Source organism: Hemitrygon akajei, chromosome 5 (assembly GCF_048418815.1).
Source record: "Hemitrygon akajei chromosome 5, sHemAka1.3, whole genome shotgun sequence".
NCBI classification, from domain to species: Eukaryota; Metazoa; Chordata; class Chondrichthyes; order Myliobatiformes; family Dasyatidae; genus Hemitrygon; species Hemitrygon akajei.
In genome coordinates, this window is record NC_133128.1 from 174050869 (window position 1) to 174073333 (window position 22465).

General features: G+C 42.3%; 1 protein-coding gene across 2 annotated transcripts in view; it reads left to right on the forward strand.

The window, feature by feature from the left end:
- The window catches only part of ubr3 (ubiquitin protein ligase E3 component n-recognin 3), a 239545-nt gene that overhangs the window by 176974 nt on the left and 40106 nt on the right, over nucleotides 1-22465 (forward strand). For both annotated transcript variants that reach the window (XM_073047259.1, XM_073047260.1), the window contains one exon: nucleotides 13529-13614. In XM_073047259.1, the coding sequence (XP_072903360.1) occupies nucleotides 13529-13614 (86 nt within the window). The remainder of the gene's footprint in view (nucleotides 1-13528; nucleotides 13615-22465) is intronic.

Here is a 22465-nt window from a genome sequence, read left to right on the forward strand (position 1 = left end):
ATTTACTAAGGCTGTTTGTCAGTGTTTCTTATGAACAGTTGTTGCAATTTGTTACAGCATCTTAAATAAGATAGAGACGGACTGGGAGATTATGTTGCATTGAGTGAAGGAATGGGTGCTGGAACCTTCACTGTTCTAACTTTTATTCACTGAATGAATGTGTTTGATTAGGTTTGACAGTGATCTCAAACTACAAATGTCTGTAGAAACGGGTGCCACAGTTGTATTGTGGTTGGCGTTTGCAACTCGGCATTGGAGTTCAGAGCTCAATTCTGACATCATCTGTAAGGAGTTGTATATACTCCCCAAGAATGTTTGGATTTCCTTTGTGTGTTGCAGCTTCCTCCCACAGTCCAAAGACGTACCGGGTAGGTTAATTGGTCATTGTAAATTGTCCCATGATTAGCTGGGGTTAAATTGGAGTTGTTGGGGTTGATGGAGCAGCTCTGTTCAAAGGGACTGAACTGCCTACACAACGCTGTATCATTAAATAAATAAATAAACTGGAGTAAAGAGATTAGAAATTATATTATCAGCTTGATGAAGACTGTAATTTAGGCAGAAAAGTATTTTTAAAAAGCAGTTTGCTGGGAGCAAACAAAATGCCTAAAAATTATTAGGGGGTAAACTTAAGAGAATTATCCTTGATGTAATGTTTAAGTTCAAATTCAGTTTATTGTCATTCATCTGTACACATGAATACCACACCCTTTAGAATGTTGTGGATCTGATCTGACACATCCCTGATCCTGGCATCAGGGAGGCAACATACTACCCGGGTGTCTCCTTCACATCCATAGAATCTCCGGTTTGCTCCTCTGACTACGGAATCCCCTCTCACTACTGCATGTGGTGACCATCAAGAGCATGATAATTAGTAATGATCTTTCAAGAATCACTAGATTCTGGAATGGCTCCAGAGACTGGAAATTTTAAATGTCACTCCAATCTTTAAGAAGGGAGGGAGGCAAAAGAAAACAAATGATAGGCCAGTTAGCCTGACTTTAATGAATGGGAAGATGTTGGAGTCCAAATCTGCTGGAATTCTTTGAGGAAATGAGAGGCAGGATAGACAAAGGAGAGTCAAGGGACAACCATGAGGTCCTGACGAAGGGTCTCGGCCCAAAACGTCGACAGCGCTTCTCCCTATAGATCATATATGTCAAACTCAAGGCCTGTGGGCCAAATCTGGCCCGCGGTGGAATTATCTTTGGCTCGCAAGATGATATCTAATTACTATTAAAGCTGGCCCCAGTAATCGAAGCGCCTATGGCGTATGATATGGCTAATGCTGAATTTATTCAGGTACCAGGTTTTCAGGGTTTTTAGTGTTTATTCAGCAGTCTTCTTCATAAGAAACGGAATTTGTAAAGTGAAACACTTTGTAGTTATAGCAGAGACTGAGACACATGAGAGCAGGCTGAAAAAACGGAGGCAATGAAAGCTGCGTTCGCACGCGTCCGACTGATCTGGCCCGCATGAAGCTGCATTTTGCTCAATCCGGCCCGTGACCTAAAATGAGTTTGACACCCCTGCTATAGATGCTGCCTGGCCTGCTGTGTTCCACCAGCATTTTGTGAGAGTCAAGGGATGTTGTTTACTTGGATTTTCAGAAGGCCTTTGCTAAGGTGCTTAACAGGATAAGAATCCATGGTATTACTAGAAAGATACTAGCGTGGATAGAAGATTGGCTGACTGGCAGGAGGCAATAGAGTGAACCTTTTCTGCTTGGCTTCCGGTGACTGGTGGTAATCCTCAGGGGTTGGTGTTGGGACTGCTTCTTTTCATGTTTTGGATGAAGGAATTAATGGTTTTCGAGCCAAGTTTGCAGATGGTACGTAGATAGGTAGAGGGCTAAGTAGTGTTGAGGAAGCAGGGAGTCTCTAGAGGGGCATAGACTAAGGGTTCCCAAGCTGGGGGTCCGTGCTTAATGGTATTGGTCCATGGCATAAAAAGGCTGGGAACTCCTTACTTAGACAGTTTGGGAGAACGTGCAAAGTAGTGGCAGATGGTATATCGTGTAGGGAAGTGTGTGCTCATGCACTGTGGTAGAAGGAATAAAGATGAAGACTATTTTCAAAACAGTGAGAAAATTCTAAAATCAGATGTGCAAAAGAATTTTGGATTGTTCATGTGGAATTCCCCAAAGGTTAACTTTCAGGTAGTGTCAGTGATAGGGAAGGCAAATGTAATATTAGTATTGATTTTGAGAGGACTAGAATATAAAAGCAAGAGTGTAATGCTAGAAACATAGAAAACAGGTGCAGGAGTAGGCCATTCGGCCCTTCGAGCCTCCACCGCCATGCTGATCATCCAACTCAGAACCCTGTACCTGCTTTCTCTCCATACCCCTGATCCCTTTAGCCACAAGAGCCATATCTAACTTCCTCTTAAATATAGCCAATGAACCAGCCTCAACTGTTTCCTGTGGCAGAGAATTCCACAGATTCACCACTCTCTGTGTGAAGAAGTTTTTCCTCAAAAGGCTTTTTAATGTATTGGTCAGACCACATTTGAAGTATTGTGAGCACTTTTGGGCCCATTATATGAGAAAAGATCGGCTGGCATTGGCTAGTGTCTAGAGGAGGTTCACAACAATATGATTCTGCGAATGAAAAGGTTACATCTGAGGAACGTTTGATGGTTTTGCTGGAGTTTAGAAGAATGGGGGGAGGGAAATCTCATTGAAACCTATGGAATATTGAAAGGCCTAGATAGAGTAGATGTGGTGAGGATGTATCCTATTATGAGGGGAGGGGTTGTCTAAAACCAGAGGGCACATCCTCAGAATAGAGGGACATACCTTTAGAACAGAGATGAGGAAGATTTTTTTTTAAGCTAGAGGACGGTGTATCTGAGGAATTCATTGCCACAGACTGCTGTGTAGGTCAAGTCATTGAATATATTTAAAGCACCCCCCCCCACCCCCAGGCAAATGAGGCATCATTAGATGTGGCATAAATCTGTGGAAGACACCAGCTGTATGCCAGAGGTTCGTGAGTGCCATTGCTATTACAAAGGAAAATGTGCTAAGCAAATTGAAAGGTCTTAAGGTGGATAAGTCACCTGGACCAGATGAACTACATCCCAGAGTCCTGAAAGAGGTTGCTGAAGAGATAATGGATACATTGGTCATGATCTTTCAAGAATCACTTGATTCTTGCATGGTCTTGGAGGAATGGAAAATTGCGAATGTCACTCAGCTCTTTAAGAAGGGAGGAAGACAAAAGAGATGATATTATAGACCAGTTAGCCTAACCGCAGTGATTGGGAAAGTGTTGGAGTCCTTTATTAAGGACAAGGTTTCAGGGTACTTGGAGACTAATAATAAAATAAGCTAAGTCAGCATGGTTTTTGTAAAGGGAAATCTTACCTGACAAATCTGTTAGAATTCTTCGCGGAGGTAATAAGCACAGTTGACAAAGGAGAGGCAGTAGATGTCATTTCTTAGATTTTCAGAAGGCATTTGAAAAGGTGCCCTGCATAAAGTATACTGGCATGGATAGAAGAATGGCTGATGGGCAGGAGGCAGGGAGTGGGAATAAAAGGGGCCTTTTCTGGTTGGCTGCTTGTGACTCGTGGTGTTCCACTACTTTTCACATTGTTATTGATGGTTTTGTGGCAAAGTTTGCAGATGATACAAAGATAGGTGGAGGGGTAGGTAGTGCTGTGAAGGCAATGCAATTGCAGCAAGACTTGGACAAATTGGGCAAAAAAGTGGCAGATGGAATACAGTGTTGGGAAATGCATGATAATGTATTTTGGTAAAAGGAACAATAGTACAGACTATTATCAAACATCAGAGGTACAAAGAGACCTAGGAGTCATTGTGCAAGACTCCCAGAAGGTTAATTTACAGGCTGAGTCTGTGGTAAAGAAGGCAAATGCAATGTTGGCATTTATTTCAAGGGGAATAGAATATCAGAACAAGGAGATAATGCTGAAGCTTTATAAGACACTAGTCAAGCTGCATTTGGAGTATTGTCGACAGTTTTGGGCCCCTTATCTCAGAAAGGATGTATTATCATTGGAGGGAGTCCAGAGGAGGTTCACGAGGATGATTCCTGGAATGAAGGGGTTAACACATGAGGAGCGTCTGGCAGCTTAGGGCCTGTACTTACTGGAATTTAGAAGAATATGTGGGTATCTCATTGATACCTACCGAATGTTGAAAGGACTAGGTAAGGTGGATGTGGAGAGCATGTTTCCTCTAGTGGGGGTATCTAGAACGAGAGGGCACAGCCTCAAAATTGAGGGGCAATCTTTTAGAACAGAAGTAAGGAGGAATTTTTTTAACCAAAGAGTGGTGAATCTGTGGAATACTTCACCTCAGACTGCAGTGGAGGCCGAATCTGTTGGTATATTCAAAGCAGAAGTTGTTAGATTCCTAATTGGTCAGGACATCAAGGGATATGGTGAGAAGGCAGGTAAATGGGATCTGGGATCAGCCATGATGAAATGGCAGAGTGGACTCAATGGGCTGAATGGCCTGATTCTGGTCCTATGTATCATGGTATAATCTGAAGTGACAGATACAAGAGGTTCTGCAGATACTGCAAATCTTGAGGAATGCACACAAAATGCTAGAGAAACTCAAGCAAGTCAGGCCTCATCTTTGGAGGGCAATGAACAGTCGACAATTCAGAGTGGCTTAGACAAAAAGACAAAGGAGCAGAATTAGGCCATTTGGCCCATCGAGACTGTCCGCCATTTCATCATGACTGATCCTATTTTCCTTTCAGACCCAATCTCCTCCCCATATCCCTTCATGCCCTGACGAATCTTGCTGAGACTTGCTGGATTCGTGCAGCATTTTGCAGAAATTAAGTGTGTCTGGCTGCTAGCTTAGAAGGTTATGGAGCAGGAAGTTGGATTTTACCTCCACCTCCCACATAATAGAATAGATATGTCTGCATCCAGAATATGCTGATCTGTGCATCCCTTGCAGTTCTCTCCAGAACAGTCAGCTAGCTGTCAGTGCAACAAAATTAAATTAACCCAGCAAATATTTACATCTCTATCAACATTATCCTAAGCAGCATCCAACCTGATGGCATTACCATTGATTGCTCCTTCTGGTTATTTTTTTGTCCTTCCTCCTTCCCTCTTCTATTCCCCACTCTGACCTCTTGCTTCTTATCCTCACCTGCCTATCACATCCCCTTGCTGTATGTCCTCCCTTTCTCCCATGGTCCACTTTCCTGTCCTATCAGATTCCTTCCTCTCCAGCTCTACCTATTCCACCTGCCTGGCTTCACCTCTCACTTTCTAGCTAGTCCTTCCCCCTCGCCCCATTTTATTATTCTGGCATATTCCGCCTTCCTTTCCTGAAGAAGGGTTTTGGTCCAAAATGTTGACTGTTTATTCATTTCCATAAATGCTGCCTGACTGCTGAGCTCCTCCAGCGTTTTGTGGTTATCTGGTCATTATCATCAGTGTTCATAGGAGTTTATAGTGTGCAAATTGGCTTTCCTGAATTTTCTATTACATCAATGTTCACATTTTGTACTTTGAAGATCCTTAAAAACCTTCAAAAGGTGGTCCATGAATTGAAGTCTTTTGGTCAGGGGATGAAAAATGTTACGTTAGTTGGTCATCTATGTATTTTGACATGCATGAATGCTCTAACTATGTGTGATACTGAAATGCCCTTGGGCATTGATGTTTATTGATGTCCGGTGACTTTGTTATCATCAAACTGGCAAAGCAGTCAACCACATAAATCAAAAACAGCACATGCAAATTAAATATTTAAAAAACTAGTTTTTAAATTGGAAGTTGGAATATCAGAAATACACTTTTTAGACCATAATACTTAGAAGCAGAATTAGGCCATTCGGCCCATTGAGACGGCTCCTCCATTCGATCATAGATTTATTTTCCCTCTCAACTCCATTCTCCTGCCTTCTCCCCATAATCTTCGGGGCCCATACTAATCAAGAACCTATCAACTTCTTTAAATATATCTAATGAATTGGCCTCCAGAGCTGTCTGTGGCAATGAATTCCACAAGTTCACCACCCACTGGCTAAAGAAATTCCTCCTCAGCTCTGTTCTAAAGGTACATCCTTCTATTCTCCAATCCTAGACTCATAAATAAATAAATCATTTTTAATGCTTTAACTTTTTCGCACCATTTTAAAATAAAATACATCCATTAAGTTAGGATTTTTGTAGGGATTGATAATGTACAGAGTCATAATTTTGGCTTGTATGCTATTAAAACTAGTATCTGTAACTGTACAGGCTTCATCAGGTGATGGATGCACAATATTCAATTCCATTTGCAGCCCATTAGTAAATAGGCAACTTTAAGGCATGGGCTGATTATTGGCAAAGGACATTCACATCATCTCCAGTAAGAAAGAACCTAATTATTTCCATCATCAAGAACCTAGTACACAGTTGATTGGAATACTGTGCTGACACAACAGGAGTGTTCCTACACAGGTCCAACAAAGAGCTTTTAAAAACCCAGTTTCTATAAAAGAAAGGTACCGCCTAGTAGAAAGGTCATTGTCGGAACAGTCTTGAGTCAGAGTAGTAAGGCTTTGATGAGAACAGCGGGAGCCAAGGTAGGTAGGTAAGTTTATTCCTTATTTCTGATTTTTCCCTAGAGAGAATAGAGGTTATGTCTACAGAGCCAGTGACCTGTTCTGGGTGTCAGAAGTGGGATTTACAGGAGACTGCCAGCCTCCCTGATGGCCACATCTGTGCCAGGAGCATCGAGATGCAGCTCCTTGGAGGCCATACTAGGGATCTGGAGATGCAGCTTGATGTCCTTCAGCTTATTAGGGAAAGTGAAGCAGTGATAGATGGGAGCTACAGGAAGGTAGTCACCCCAAGGCTACAGAGACAGATAACTAGTTGACAGTCAGGAGACAGAAGGGAAAACATCCGATAGTGGAGAGCACCCCTGTGGCCATCCCCTCCCCAACATTAAGTACTCCATTTTGAATACTGTTGGGAGAGAGGGGAAGCAACAGCAGCCGTGCCTCTGGTATGGAGTCTGGCCCTGTGGCTCAGAAGGATAGGGAATTGAAGAGGATGGCAGCAGTAATAAGGGATTCTAAGTCAGGGAGACAGATAGGCGATTCTGTGGGCATGAAAAGGGAACACAGATGGTAGTTTGCCTCCCAGGTGATGTTTCTGGACGCGTCCACAATATCCTGAAAAGGGAGGATGAGCAGCCAGAAGTTGTGGTACATATTGGTACCAATGAAATAGGAAGAAAAAGGGAGGAGATCATGAAAAAAATACAGGGAGTTCGGAAGGAAGCTGAGAAGCAGGACCTCAAAGATAGTAATCTTGGGACTGCTGCCTGTGCCACACGACAGTGAGGATAGGAATAGAATGAGGTGGCAGATAAATGTGTGGCTAAAGAGTTGGAGGAGGGGGCAGAGATTCAGATTTCTGGATAATTGGGACCTCTGGGGCAGCTGAAACCTGTACAAAAGGAATGGGTTGCGCTTGAATCCAAGAGGGACCAATATTCTCATGGGCAGATTTACTAGAGCTGTTGGGAGTGGTTTAACCTAATATAGCAGGGGGATGGGAACCAGTATGATAGAGCTGAGAATGAGCCAGCAGGTTTACAAGTAGATGATGGATGTATCGTGATTGTAAGGAAGGACAAGCCAATGATTGGGTACAAATGCAGACAGCAAAGAGTTAAATTGTACCACAAAGGCAAAAGTCAAAATGGCGAAGAATGCAGGATTGAAAGTGCTGCATTTAAGTGTGCATAGCTTTCAGAATAAGGTGGACATACTCATGGCGCAATTAGAGATTGGTTGGTAGGATGTTGTGGACGTCGATGAGTCGTGGCTGGAAGAAGGCCATTGTTGGGAGCTTAACGTCAAAGGATATACTTTGTATTGAAAGAACAGGCAGAAAGGCATAGGTGGTGGTGGTGTGGCTCTGTTGGTAAGAGATGGAATTACATCTTTAGAAAGAGGTGACATAGGGTCAGTGAATGTTGAATCATTGTGGGTGGAGTTAAGAAATTGCAAGGGTTAAAAAAAAATCCATTATAAGAATCATATATAGGCCTCCAAGTAGTAGCCAAGATGTGGAGTTGAGATTTCAAAGGGAGCAGGAAAAGGCATGTAGTAACGGAAATAGCACAATTATAATGGGGGACTTCAGTTTGCTAGGGGATTAGGAAAATAGGTTGGTGTCAGATTGCAAGAGAGGGAATTTGTTGAATGCCTATAAGATGACTTTTTAGAGCAGCTTGTGCTTGAGCCTACTTGGGGAAAGGCGATCTTAGATTGGGTGTTGTGTAATAACACAGATCTTATTAGGGAGCTTAACGTAAAGGAACCCTTAGGAGCCAGTGATCATAATATGATTGAATTCATTCTGCAGTTTGAGAGGGAAAGGCATAAGTCACATGTATCAGTATGGCAGTGGAATAAAGGGAATTGCAGAGGCATGAGAGAGGAGTTTGCCTGAGTGGATAGGAGGAGGATACTGGCCGGGATGATGGGAGAGCAGAGATGGCTGAAGTTTCTGGGAATAGTTCACAAGGCACAGGATAGATATGTCCCACAGAGGAAGAAGTTCTCAAATGGCAGGGGTAGGCAACCGTGGCTGACAAAGGAAGTTAAGGACTGCATAATAGCCAAGGAAAGGGCATTTAAGGTAGCAAAAGTGAGTGGGAAGTTGGATGATTGGGAAGCTTTTAAAATCCAACAAAAAGCAACTAAAAAGCTACAAGAAGGGAAAAGATGAAATATGAGGGCAGACTAGTCAATAATATAAAGCAAGATACTGAAAATTTTTCAGCTGTATAAAAAGTAAAAGGGAGGTGAGAGTTGATATTGCAGCTTGATATTGGAAAAAGATGCTGGTGAGGTAGTGATGGGGGATGAAGAAATGGCTGATCCACTTGATGGGTACTTTGCATCTGTCTTCACTGCGGAAGATTCTAGCAGTGTGCCAGATGTCCATGAGTGTCAGGGAGCAGGAATGAGTGCCATTGCTATTACAAAGGAAAAAGTGCTAGGCAAACTCAAAGATCTTAAGATAGATAAGTCACCTGGGCCAGATGGACTACATCCCAGAGTCCTGAGAGAGGTTGCTGAAGAGATAACAGTTGCGTTGGTCATGATCTTTCAAGAATCCCTTGATTCTGTCATGGTACCGGAGGACTGGAAAGTTGCAAGAGTAACTCCACTCTAAGAAGGGAGGAAAGCAAAAGAAAGGAAATTATAGGCCTATTAGCCTAACCTCAGTGGTTGGGAAACTGTTGGGAGTCCATTATTAAGGATTAAGTTTTGAGGTACTTGGAGACTAATGATAAAATAAGTCAAAGGCAACATGGGTCTGCAAAGGGAAATCTTGCCTGACAAATCTCTTGGAGTTCTTCGAGGAAGTAACAAGCATGGTGGACAAAGGAGAGGCAGTGGATGTCATTTACTTGAACTTTCAGAAGGTGTTTGATAAGGTGCCACACATGAGACTGCTTAACAAGATAAATTCCTATGGCGTTGCAGGAAAGTTACTGGCATAGATAGCAGAATGGCTGACAGGCAGGAGGCAGTGAGTGGGAATAAAAGGGACCTTTTCTGGTTGGCTGCTGGTGACTAGTAGTGTTCCTCAGGGGGTCAGTATTGGGACTGCTACTTTTCACATTGTTTGTCAGTGATTTAGATAATGGAACTGATGGCTTTGTGGAAAAGTCTGCGGATGATATGAAGTAGGTGGAGGGGCTGGTGGTGCTGAGGAAGCAATGCGATTGTAACAGAACTTAGACAAATTGGGCAAAAAAGTGGCAGATGGAATACAATGTTGGGAAATGTATGATAATGCATTATGGTAATAGGAACAGTAGTTTGGACTATTATCTAAATGGGAAGAAGGGTGAAATATTAGAGGTACAAAGGGACTCCCAGAAGGTTAACTTAACAGGTTGAGTCTTTGGTAAAGATGGAAAATGCAATTTTGTCATTTATTTCAAGGGGAATAGAATATAAAAGCAAGGAAACAATGCTGAGCTTTATAAGACACTAGTCAGGCTACACTTGGGGTTTTGTTAACAGTTTTGGGCCCCATCTCTCAAAGGATGTGCTGTCATTGGAAAGCATGCAGAGGAGGTTCATGAGGATTATTCTGGGAATAAAGGGGTTAACATATGAGGAGCGTTTGTCAGCTTTGGCCCTTACTGGAATTTAGAAGAATGCAGGGGTATCTCATTGAAACCTACCAAGTGTTGAAAGGACTAGACAGGTTGGATGTGGAGAGGATGTTACCTCTGGTGTGGGTATCCAGTACTAGAGGGCATCGCCTCAAAATTGAGGGGTGACCCTTTAGAACAGAGGTAAGGAGTATTTTTTTTAGCCAGAGAGTAGTAAATCTGTGGAATGATCTGCCACAGACTGCAGTGGAGGTCAAGTCCATGCGTATATTTAAGATGGAAGTTGATCGTTTCCTTATCGATCAAGGCATCAAAAGTTTTGGTGGAAAGGCAGGTGTATGGAGTTGAATGGGATCCGGGATCGGCCATGATACAATGGTGGAACAGACTCAATGGGCTGAATGGCCTAAATCTGCTCCTATATTTTATGGTTTTACCCCTACCAACAACACACTGGCAGGTTGCTCATTGAACAGGAATGAAATCAGATCAGCAGGTAGAAAATAGTAAGAAGAGACTTGCTTCTTGGTACACTGAAACCTATCTACAATTTACAAGGCACAAGTCAGAAGGGTAAAGACACATTCTCTTGACTGGGTGAATGTTGCATTGAGAATTCTCAAACTGCTTTACGGATTTCTAGCGCAAAGCAGAAACCCCCCCCCCCCCCCCACCACCATCACCATCAACATCAACACACAGAAGAGGTAATATGGGCCATTTACAAATTAGACTCCAGTTAATCTCCTTGACTTGTTGAGCAGCACCTCCCAAACCACAACTTCAGTTACCAAGGCACATGTTTTCCATCAATATTGCACACTTTCTTGATTTACAAATGTATCACTGGTGTCCGTCATTACTGAAACCTGGAACCCCTTATCCAAAAGCACTGTAAGAGTGCTTTCATTAAAAACACCCCTAGTGGTTCTGGAAGGAGAGTTATCACATCCACCTCAAGAGTAAGTCAGGATAAGCAAAAAGACAGTGAGGTGGAAGCAATGCTTAGATAGTGAATAATAAAGAAGGGTGAAAAGATACATCCTGTAAAGGAATGCTGAATAACAAAACAGCATCTTTGGAATTTATATTCAACTGCATGTAGAGTTAATGCTAATTTCACAATGTAACAATGGCAAGTAAAATCACTTTTTGTATTTGCATTAATCTTACTCACTTTTGGTGCTAGTCAAAAATGTGGTTTTCTTATTTATGTGCAAAAACAAATTATAATGTGGCTGGCGCAGGAACCATCCCGTAGCTGTGATTTCTGTATAATTGTAGCTGGCTTTTATTTACTTTTTAAAAACTCTAGCAACCTCTTGTGCCAGCAATTCCCTTTTTCATCCATTTCACAAGGAAGTAAACTAAGGTAAAAGAAAATTATTCCAAAGCCAGCTAAACAATTAACCTTAAACAAACATGAGGAAATCTGCAGATGCTGGAAATTCAAACAACACACACAAAATGCTGGTGGAACACAGCAGGCCAGGCAGCATCTATAAGGAGAAGCACTGTCGACGTTTTGGGCCGAGACCCTTCGTCAGGACTAACCGAAAGGAAAGATAGTAAGAGATTTGAAAGTAGTGGGGGGAGGGGGAAATGCAAAATTCCTGACGAAGGGTCTCGGCCCGAAATGTCGACAGTGCTTCTCCTTATAGATGCTGCCTGGCCTGCTGTGTTCCACCAGCATTTTGTGTGTGTTGTTTGAACCTTAAACAAAAGTGTCCTTTTATCATATACAGAGGATATATGTAGATTCATGCATTTGATTGGCAGTTTGGTATTCCTAGTTCTGATAAGTTCTAAAAAGCTTATCGGAATAAACAAGTTCTGTTTAAGTCACTATTAATTAGTAACATTATATAACTATTCATCTTAAACGAAAACAGTTTCTAAATGTAATAACCTAATAAATCTAAAATGTGTTTTTTTTTCCAGTCATATGAGTTAGTTTCCCCAAGGATCTTCCACATTGTTTTGTTAATATTTTGGAATTTTTCCATAGTATAAATACATATATGCTACATGTGTAGATAAATTAGATAAATTGAAATTTATTTGTATTCCTAAGGTGAGTGAAATCCTGCTACTTTTCTCTCTGACCTGTCCATTGGTTTGTCAATTTCTGTCTCTGCTCCCTTCATTGCTGGGAAGAACAGAGCAGATTGGCCTAGGAATGGAAAACTCTCTTGTCATACAAAACCTCTTATCAGCAGCAAACAGACGGAGACCTGTGCAACCAAAAAAAATCAACACCACTTTGCAGTGTTCTTAGCAACAGAGATAATTTGAGACCTTGGTAGATTCAGTTAATGGCGAGGGGATTGCTTTCTGCAGCTGTCAGTGCAAGTTCTTTTACTTTTGTTAGAATGTCTAAACACAAATTCTGCTAGCAGAAGTAAATGCTTTTTTTAGTTTCATCTACAAGTAAGTATATGTTTCAATTGTTACGCCTGTGCCCCAACTCTGAGGGGCCGAAGGGTACAAAATAGCCCCCTCCTTTTTGAGAATCGCAAGATCGCTATTAATTCAGGTCAGGAGACCCAGGAAATGAGAGAGAGAGACGCAGAATCCACAGGGGGTTTGGAATGTCCTGGCCCCTCAACAATACAAAGCCACGGGAAGCGGCCATTGTCTCTTGGAGACGGAATTGTGTATTGAGCACTGTGCTATTCATCAACGCCCTCAAGGAATGAGCAACGTGGGCTGGTTGGGGGGGGGGGGGGATGGCATCATCCCAACCTGATTGACATCTGAGACCCCATGAGTAAGGATAAAAGAAGATCTGGGGAACAACCCCTTTAGACGCACCAGGAAAAACGCTAGAAAACCCGTGACAGCGTAATAGCGACAGCCGGTGAAAAGCCCACGTGCGTCCTTTTCCATTTGCCTCGGAATTGGTGGGACTGACCACGGAAGACGGCTTAACTAAAAGGAAAAGGTCACCGACGACATTTCGAAGGATCGACATCATAGAAAGGAAAACGGGCAAGTTCTAAACTCCGTCTCACTCTCCAACCAAAAGCTGCAGCTTGAATGAACTTGAGTGACTTTTATATTTCCATCGGACAATACATTATCCCCTAGACAACGATAGAGCTATTTCTTATTGATTATTATTATACCCACGCTTTTAGATTTAGTATTGACGACGTATATTATCTGTATGTTTGCATTGATATTATTTTTGTGTATTTTTATCAATAAATACTGTTAAAAATAGTACCATCAGACTTCAACGGACCTCTCTATCTTTGCTGGTAAGTGACCCAGTTATGGGGTACGTGACACAATATATTCTTCTTGACTATAATTGGAGAAATATCAAAGCAGTGAAGTAATTTTTGTGTTGAATTTATAAGTACATTTTAATTGATGCCACAGGTTGAATTTGGAGTTGGAATTGGTTCATCGAGGTGGAAACTTGTGTTTAGGCGGAGCAAGTGCCACGACAAAAAGATCCTGTTTAAGTAAGTGCATATGTTTATATAATTGTTGTTGTTATTATTATTATTGTATTTATTTTTTCTCAGCTCAAGCTGGTAAAACCTGAGGTATGGGCATAGCCAAGCACGTTCATTTATCAATTGCTAGGAATTTTCAGGCTATTCTAGTGGTGTTTAGTATTCTGGCTTTCTGAAGATCTACATAGATATTACCGTCGTCTCTGTGGTTAAGAAGGCATACAGTGCATTGACCTTCATCAACCATGGGATTGAGTTTAAGAGCTGAGAGGTAATGTTACAGGTATATAGGATCCTGGTTAGACCCCACTTGGAGTACTGTGCTCAGTTCTGGTCACCCTACTACAGGAAAGATGTGGAAACTATAGAAGGGGTTCAGAGGAGATTTACAAGGATGTTCAAACAACACACACAAAATGCTGGTGCAACACAGCAGGCCAGGCAGCATCTATAGGGAGAAGCACTGTCGATGTTTTGGGCCGAGACCCTTCATCAGGACTAACTGAAAGGAAAGATAGTAAGAGATTTGAAAGTAGAAAGGGGAGGGGGAAATGCGAAATGATAGAAGATCGGAAGGGGTGGGGTGAAGTTGAGAGCCGGAAAGGTGTTTGGCAAAGGGGATACAGAGCTGGAGAAGGGAAAGGATCATGGGATGGGAAGCCTAGGGAGAAAGAAAGGGGGAGGGGAGCACCAGAGGGAGATGGTGAACAGGCAGAGTGATGGGCAGAGAGAGAGAAAAAAAAGAGGAGGCGTAAAAAAACTAAATATATCAGGGATGGGGTAAGAAGGGGAGGAGGGGCATTAATGGGTTAGAGAAGTCAATGTTCATGCCATCAGGTTGGAGGCTACCCAGCCGGTATATAAGGTGTTGTTCCTCCAACCTGAGTGTGGCTTCATCTCGACAGTAGAGGAGGCCATGACAGAGGCACAGCGACAACTCTCTGATACCTCCTCTTATTTATCCTTTGAACATGACCCTACTAAGGAGCGCCAGGCCACTGTCTCCTATACCATCACCAACCTTATCAGCTTTGGGGATCTCCCATCCACTACCACCAACCTCATAGTTCCCAAACTCCGCACTTCCTGTTTCTACCTCCAACCCAAGATCCACAAACCTGCCTGTCCAGGTAGACCCATTGTCTCAGCTTGCTCCTGCCCCACCGAACTCATTTCTACATACTTTGACACTGTTTTATCCCCCCTTGTTCAATTCCTTCCCACCTATATTTGTGACACTTCTCACGCATTGAATTTTTAAAATGATTTTAAGTTCGCTGGCCCCCACTGCCTTATTTTCACCATGGACGTCCAGTCCCTAAATACCTCCATCTCCTACCAGGAAGGTTTCAAAGCTCTTCGCTTCTTTTAGGATTCCAGACCTAACCAATTCCCCTCTACCACCACTGTCCTCTGTCTAGCGTAATTAGTTCTTACTCTCAATAATTTCACCTTTGGCTCCTCCCACTTACTCCAAACCAAAGGTGTAGCCATGGGCACCCGCATGGGTCCCAGTTATGCCTGCCTTTTGATTGGCTTTGTGGAACAGTCCATGTTCCAAGCCTATACGGGTGTCCTTCGCTACATCGACGACTGCATTGGTGCTGCCTCCTGCATGCATGCTAAGCTCGTTGACTTCATTAGCTTTGCCTCCAACTTTCACCCTGCCCTCAAATTTACCTGGTCCATTTCCGACACCTGATATCTACTGATATCTACTATAAGCCTACAGACTCTCACAGCTACCTGGACTATTCCTCTTCCCACCCTGTCTCTTGCAAAAATGCTATCCCCTTCTCGCAATTCCTCTGTCTCCGCTGCATCTGGCGGTGCTGGCTAGAAGGGCGGAATGGCCTACTCCTGCATCTACTGTCTATTGTCTATCTGCTCTCAGGATGAGGCTTTTCATTCCAGGACGAAGGAGATGTCTTCCTTTTTTAAACAAAGGGGCTTCCCTTCTTCCACCATCAACTCTGCTTTCAAACGCATCTCTCCCATTTCCCGCACATCTGCCCTCACCCCATCCGCCCACCACCCCACTCGGGATAGGGTTCCCCTTGTCCTCACTTACCACCACACCAGCCTCCGGGTCCAACGTATAATTCTCTGTAACTTCCGCCACCTCCAATGGGATCCCACTACCTTTCCCTCCCCCCCCCCCCCCCCCCACCTTTCTGCTTTCTGCAGGGATTGTTCCCTACGCGATTCCCTTGTCCATTCATCCCCCCATCCCTTCCCACTGATCTCCCTCCTGGCACTTACCCTTGTAAGCGTAACAAATGCTACACCTGCCCTTACACTTCCTCCCTCACCACCATTCAGGGCCCCAGACAGTCCTTCCAGGTGAGGCGACACTTCACCTGTGAGTCGGCTGGTGTGGTATACTGCATCCGGTGCTCCCAGTGTGGCCTTTTATATATTGGTGAGACCTGACACAGACTGGGAGACCGTTTTGCTGAACACCTACGCTCGGTCCGCCAGAGAAAGCAGGATCTCCCAGTGGCCACACATTTTAATTCCACATCCCATTCCCATTCTGATATGTCTATCCATGGCCTCCTCTACTGTCAAGATGAAGCAACACTCAGGTTGGAGGAACAACACCTTATATACCGGCTGGGTAGCCTCCAACCTGATGGCATGAACATTGACTTCTCTAGCTTCCATTAATGCCCCTCCTCCCTTTCTTACACCATCCCTGATATACTTAGTTTTTTTACCTCCTTTTTTTTCTCTCTCTCTGCCCATCACTCTTCCTGTTCTCTATCTTCCTCTGGTGCTCCCCTCCCACTTTCTTTCTCCCTAGGCCTCCTGTCCCATGATCCTTTCCCTTCTCCAGCTCTGTGTCCCTTCTGCCAATCACCTTTCCGGCTCTCAGCTTCATCCCACCCCCTCCGGTCTTCTCCTATCATTTCGCATTTCCCCCTCCCCCTCCTACTTTCAAATTTCTTACTATCCTTCCTTTCAGTTAGTCCTGACGAAAGGTCTCGGCCCGAAACGTCGACAGTGCTTCTCCCTATAGATGCTGCCTGGCCTGCTGTGTTGCACCAGCATTTTGTGTGTGTTGTTTGAATTTCCAGCATCTGCAGATTTCCTCGTGTTTGCTTTACAAGAATGTTGCCTGGATTGGGGAGCATGCCTTATGAGAATAGGTTGAGTGAACGTGGCCTTTTCTCCTTGGGAGTGACGGAGGATAAGAGGTGTCCTGATAGAGGTGTATAAGGTGATGAGAGGCATTGATCATGTGGATAGTCAGAGGCTTTTTCCCAGGGCTGAAATGGCTAACACGAGAGGATGCAGTTTTAAGGTACTTGGACGTAGGTACAGAGGAGATGTCAGGGGTAAGTTTTTTATGCAGAGAGTGGTGAGTGCTTAGAATGGGCTGCCGGCGATGGTGGTGGGGGCGGATAGGATAGGGTCTTTTAAGAGACTCCTGGATAGGTACATGGAGCATAGAAAAATAGAGGGCTATGGGTAACCATAGGTAATTTCTAAAGTAAGTACATGTTTGGCACAGCATTGTGAGCCGAAGGATCTGTATTGTGCTGTAGGTTTTCTATGTTTCTATGTGTAGACCTCATTGTTTAATGCTATTATTGTTATTACCCTTCCCTTTGCATTCTTGCTTACTCCTTTTCTCTCAAATAATGGCATTTAACCAGATATTTCACTGTGATTACATTTGAGGATAATAACATGCAAGCCTATGAAGTTGCAGAAGCCAACAAATGGCTTTACAAAATTTGATAAAACAACTCAAATATACATTATTCAATTGTGGCTCATGACAAAAGTGCTGAAAGAAATTTCAATGTTCATTTGTTTTTATTGGGTCCACAGTATTTTACAAATCATATTCTGTAATCTTATTCATATTTTGTAGAAAATAAAGCCACTTGAGACCTTGGTAGATTCAGCTAATTATGTGAAGATTGCTTTCTACAGCTGCCAGTGTGTATTTTTTTATTTTGTTAGACTGTCTGACCAAAATATATTGTGTTCAGTTGTAATTGCCTCATTATAGGAAGGATTGGGGCTGAGAGGAAAATTGGATCAGTCATGATGAAATGGCAGAGCGAATTCGATGGGCCAAGCAGTCTAATTCTGCTCCTATATCTTATGGTCTTGTGTGGAAGCTTTGAAGAGGATGTAGAGAAGATTTATCAGGATGCTGCCTGGATTAGAGAATGCTTTTATTAGGATAGATTGAGCTATGGCCTTTACCTTTAGAGCAAAAGAAGACGAGAAGTGACTTGACAAAGGTATACAGGATGATGAGACACACAGATCAAATGGATAGCTGAAGAATTTTCCCCCAGGGCAGAAATGGCTAATACTGGGGGTGGGGGCATAATGTTAAGGGGATTGGAGGGAAGTATAGTGGGATTGTCAGAGGCACGTTTGCTTTTTACACAGAGTGGTGAGTGTGTGGAAAACTCTGGCAAGAGTGATGGTAGAAGCAGATAGGAGAATTTAAGAAGCTCTGAGATCAGCACATGATTGATAGTAAATTGAGGGCTATGTAAGAGGGAACGGTTAGATTGTACTGAAGGGAAGGAGAAAAATCTATTATGGTATTATAGCATGTATTGTGAACCAATTTACGGAACACTGAAGTAAAGAATATAAGCAGTTACTAGAATCTAATTATACTTGTTCCTTTTTCATAACTCATATGATCCAGAAATCTGAAGTAATTAACTCTAGACATTTAGCCAAAATAATTTCATTTAATCAAATAAATCAAGAATAAATATTGTTAATGTGTTGTGGAAATTGACAGATTATCATAAAGATCACATCTGGATTATATCATCTGGTGATAATAAACCAACAGGACCATTACATCAGAGTGACAGGGGAATAGTATATATTTGTGAGGAAATGGCCCCAAGTCTTTGGACCCCGTGAAGCTTCATGCTTTCAGTTCCAGGTGAAAGTGACTGGGCATGACGTCAGGATGTCTTTTGTCTGAATATTGCAATGAAGTTCCTGAGCTAAACAAACATTATTGGACTTTTAGGAAGGAAAATAGTTAAAAGTTCTTAGAGGCTCTGAAATTTTTGGAAGAACTCACATTTTGCTCAGGACATTGCTTTGCTCAATCACCTTCAACTGCTTTAACAGCAACAATTACTTTATATCATATGGTCGTGCAGGTGTTCACTAAAAGACTGCATGTTGTTTAATTCTCTTTGTAACTTCTGAGAAAGTGAGGAAATACTACATGGAGCAGTACTTGGGTTTAGAATGTTAAGTGTCAAGTAACTGAAGCCACATGACTCAGGCACTGGCCATTTTCAACAAATAATATCTGGTCCATCACCATCATCAGGACTTATTTTTCTTTAAATACTACAAATCTAAAATATGTCTGGACCAGTCACACACAGACTGTGGCATCTAGGGCAGGTCAGAGGCTGAGTATCTTTCGATGATCTGTTTCCAAAGACACCCAAGCTCATTCAGCATCTATAAAGCAATAATTAGGAGTGTCTGATCGATTACTTTTCACTTTCCTGGATGAGTGCATCTCTAACAACATTCAAAGCAGTCTGTTTATTGGCAATGTATCCATTACCCAAAACATATTTTACCTCTACTACAGGCTCTACGTGACAGCTCTGCCACCCGCGGTTCCTCTCCATATCAAACACTATCTTGACATGGAAATATGTACAGTGCCTATAAAAAGTATTCACCCCACTTGGAGGTTTTCATGATTTTATTGTTTCATAACATTGAATCACAATGGATTTAATTTGGCTTTTTGGACACTGATCAACAGAAAAAGAAACTGAAAGCAGATCTCTACAAAGTGATCTAAATTAATTACAAGTATAAAACACAAAATAATCGCTGCATAAGTATTCACCCCCCCCCCTTTAATATGAATCATCAAATCATCACTGGTGCAGCCAATTGGTTTTAGAAGTCACATAATTAATTAAATGGAGATCTGTTTTTGAAGACCTTTGTGCATTCAAGGTGTTTCAATTGCTTGTAGTAAAATTGCACCTGTATCTAGAAGGTCCAACTGCTGGTGAGTCAGTATCCTGGCAAAAAATATACCATGAAGACAAAAGAACACTCCAAGCAACTCCACGAGCAGGTTATTGAAAAGTACAAGTTAGGAGATGGATAAGATGGATACAAGAAAATTTCCAAGTCGCTGAATATCCCGTGGAATACAGTCAAGTCAATCATCATGAAATGAAAAGAATATGGCACAGCTGTAAATCTGCCTAGAGCAGGCTGTCCTCAAAAACTGAGTGACCAAGAAACTTATGACAACTCTGGAAGAGTTGCAAGCTTCAGTTGCTGAGATGGGAGAGACTGTCCATACAACAACTGTTGTCTGGGTGCTTCACCAGTCGCAGCTTTATGGGAGAGTGGCAAAGAGAAAGCCACTGTTGAAAAAAAAACTCACATGAAATCTCGGCTAGAGTTTGCCAGAAGGCATGTGGGAGACTCTGAAGTCAGCTGGAAGGAGATTCTGTGATCTGATAAAGTGAAAATTGAGCTTTTTGTTTTTGATGATGTGCTAAGCACTGCACATCATCAAAAACACACCATCCCTACTTTGAAGCATGCTGGTGGCTGCATCATGTTGTGGGAAGCTTCACTACAGCAGGCCCTGGAAGGCTTGTGAAGATGAAGAGTATAATGAGTGCAGCAAAATACAGGGAAATCCTGGAAGAAAACTTGTTGCATTCTGTAAGAGATCTGCAACCTGGGAGATCTGATTTCCAGCAAGACAATGACTCTCAGCATAAAGCCAAAACTACACAGGAATGTCTTAAAAACAACAAAGTTAATGTCTTGGAGTGGCCAAGCCAGAGTCCAGACCTGAATCCAATTGAGAATTTGTGGCTGAACTTGAAAAGGGCTGTTCATTCATGATGTTTATGCAATCTGACAGGGCTTGAGCAGTTTTATAAAGAAGAATGGGGAAAAATTGTAGTGTCCAGATGTGCAAAGCTGATAGAGACCTATCCACACAGACTCTATGATGTAATTGCTGCATCTACTAAATACTGACTTGAAGGGGGTGAACACCTATGCAATCAATTATTAGTGTTTCATATTTAATTGGATCACTATAGAGATCTGTTTTAACTTTGACACGAAAGAGTCTTTTTCTGTTGACACAAAGTACACTACAGATGCTGTGGTCAAATCAACACGTACAAACAAGCTGGATGAACTCAGCAGGTTGGGCAGCATCCGTTGACTGCTCCTTTCAACGGATGCTGCCCGACCTGCTGAGTTCATCCAGTATGTTTTTCTGTTGATCAGTGTCAAGAAAAACCAAATTAAATCCACCGTGATTCAATGTTGTAAAACAATAAGACATGAAAACTTCCAAGGGGGGGTTGAATACTTTTTATAGGCACTGTATGTTGCAATATTGCTGGATCTGAATTAATTTTTTTGCAAGATATGGAAGTCTAATGTGTTTTACTCACTGAGGTGTAATTTGATGTTTCAACAATTGGCAGCTGGAACATGGATGGGTAAATCAGTTTCAGCTAATCTGAGTAACTTAAATATTGTATTCACACCATAATGACTTGGACCTGACAGTTTTTGCAGTGTGTTGATATCTTCCATCCACACTTTTGCATTATAGTGCTATGTAGTATCACAGTGGAAGTCTGTGGTGCACACAGCTGGTTTGATATGTTCAGTTTCCACAGCAGATGACACAAATTTGGAGCAAGCTAATAGTTTCTAAAAGGCACCAGATATCAAATTTGAAGTTTAAGCTTACAGTTACATATCTCCGATTTTTCTATTCATCATGCAATTCAGTATAGTGGCAAAGAGATAAATTAAATTGTACACCTCATATAAAATTACATTCTTTAATCACAGGTATTACCATGATTCTTAATACATAAATTTCCTATTTGTTTTGGAAGACAAAGCTGTATTTGTGCCAATGGAAGTATGCCACATGGCAAGCAAGCCTCACTTTTGGCTATTAATGGAGGAGGGAACTGTAGCACAGGCACAATACATGTGATGTAGCCCTTCATGGTCATCTGCACTTGCATCTAAAAGTGGAAAAAAAGTAAGAGCTTGTTTTGTGAGCTGACGATGCACTCATTGCTCTAAGTATTTATGCATTAATTTATGGAACTGTGACTATTGGCAAATAAAGATAGCAAACAATAGATGGAGCTAAGCACTCTCATGACCATTTTTCAAAGACATGCAGTTAGGGTTATTTGTGTAGGCATGCAATGTTGGTGCTGGAAGCATGGAGACGCAAGCTGCCTAGCACAATCCTCATTGATGCACTTCACTGTGTGTTTTGAAGTACATATGCTAATATTTATCTTAATTTGAAATGGTTAAAGCTCTGTGTCTAGCAATGAGTAGTGGCAGAGAGTTAAATTTCTAATAAGAGGTTTGGAGACAAATTCCATCCTCGCTCATGTTTGGACCCACAAATGAGTGTTGAAGCATCTGCGACATGTTCACCCAGAAGTGCTGAGTGGATGAGCTTACTTTACTTCTGTCTGGGGCCTGTACCATTACAGAATTCACTAATGCTCTTTAGAGGAGGTTCTTACCAATCAACAAACTCATTCGTAAGGCCAGTGATGTTGTGGGGGCGGACTCTCTGACGGTGGTGTCTGAAAAGAGGATGCTGTCCAAGTTGCATGCCATCTTGGACAATGACTCCCATCCACTCCATAATGTACTGGTTAGGCACAGGAGTACATTCAGCCAGAGACTCATTCCACCGAGATGTAACACTGAGCATCATAGGAAGTCATTCCTGCCTGTGGCCATCAAATTTTACAACTCCTCCCTTGGAATGTCAGACACCCTGAGCCAATAGGCT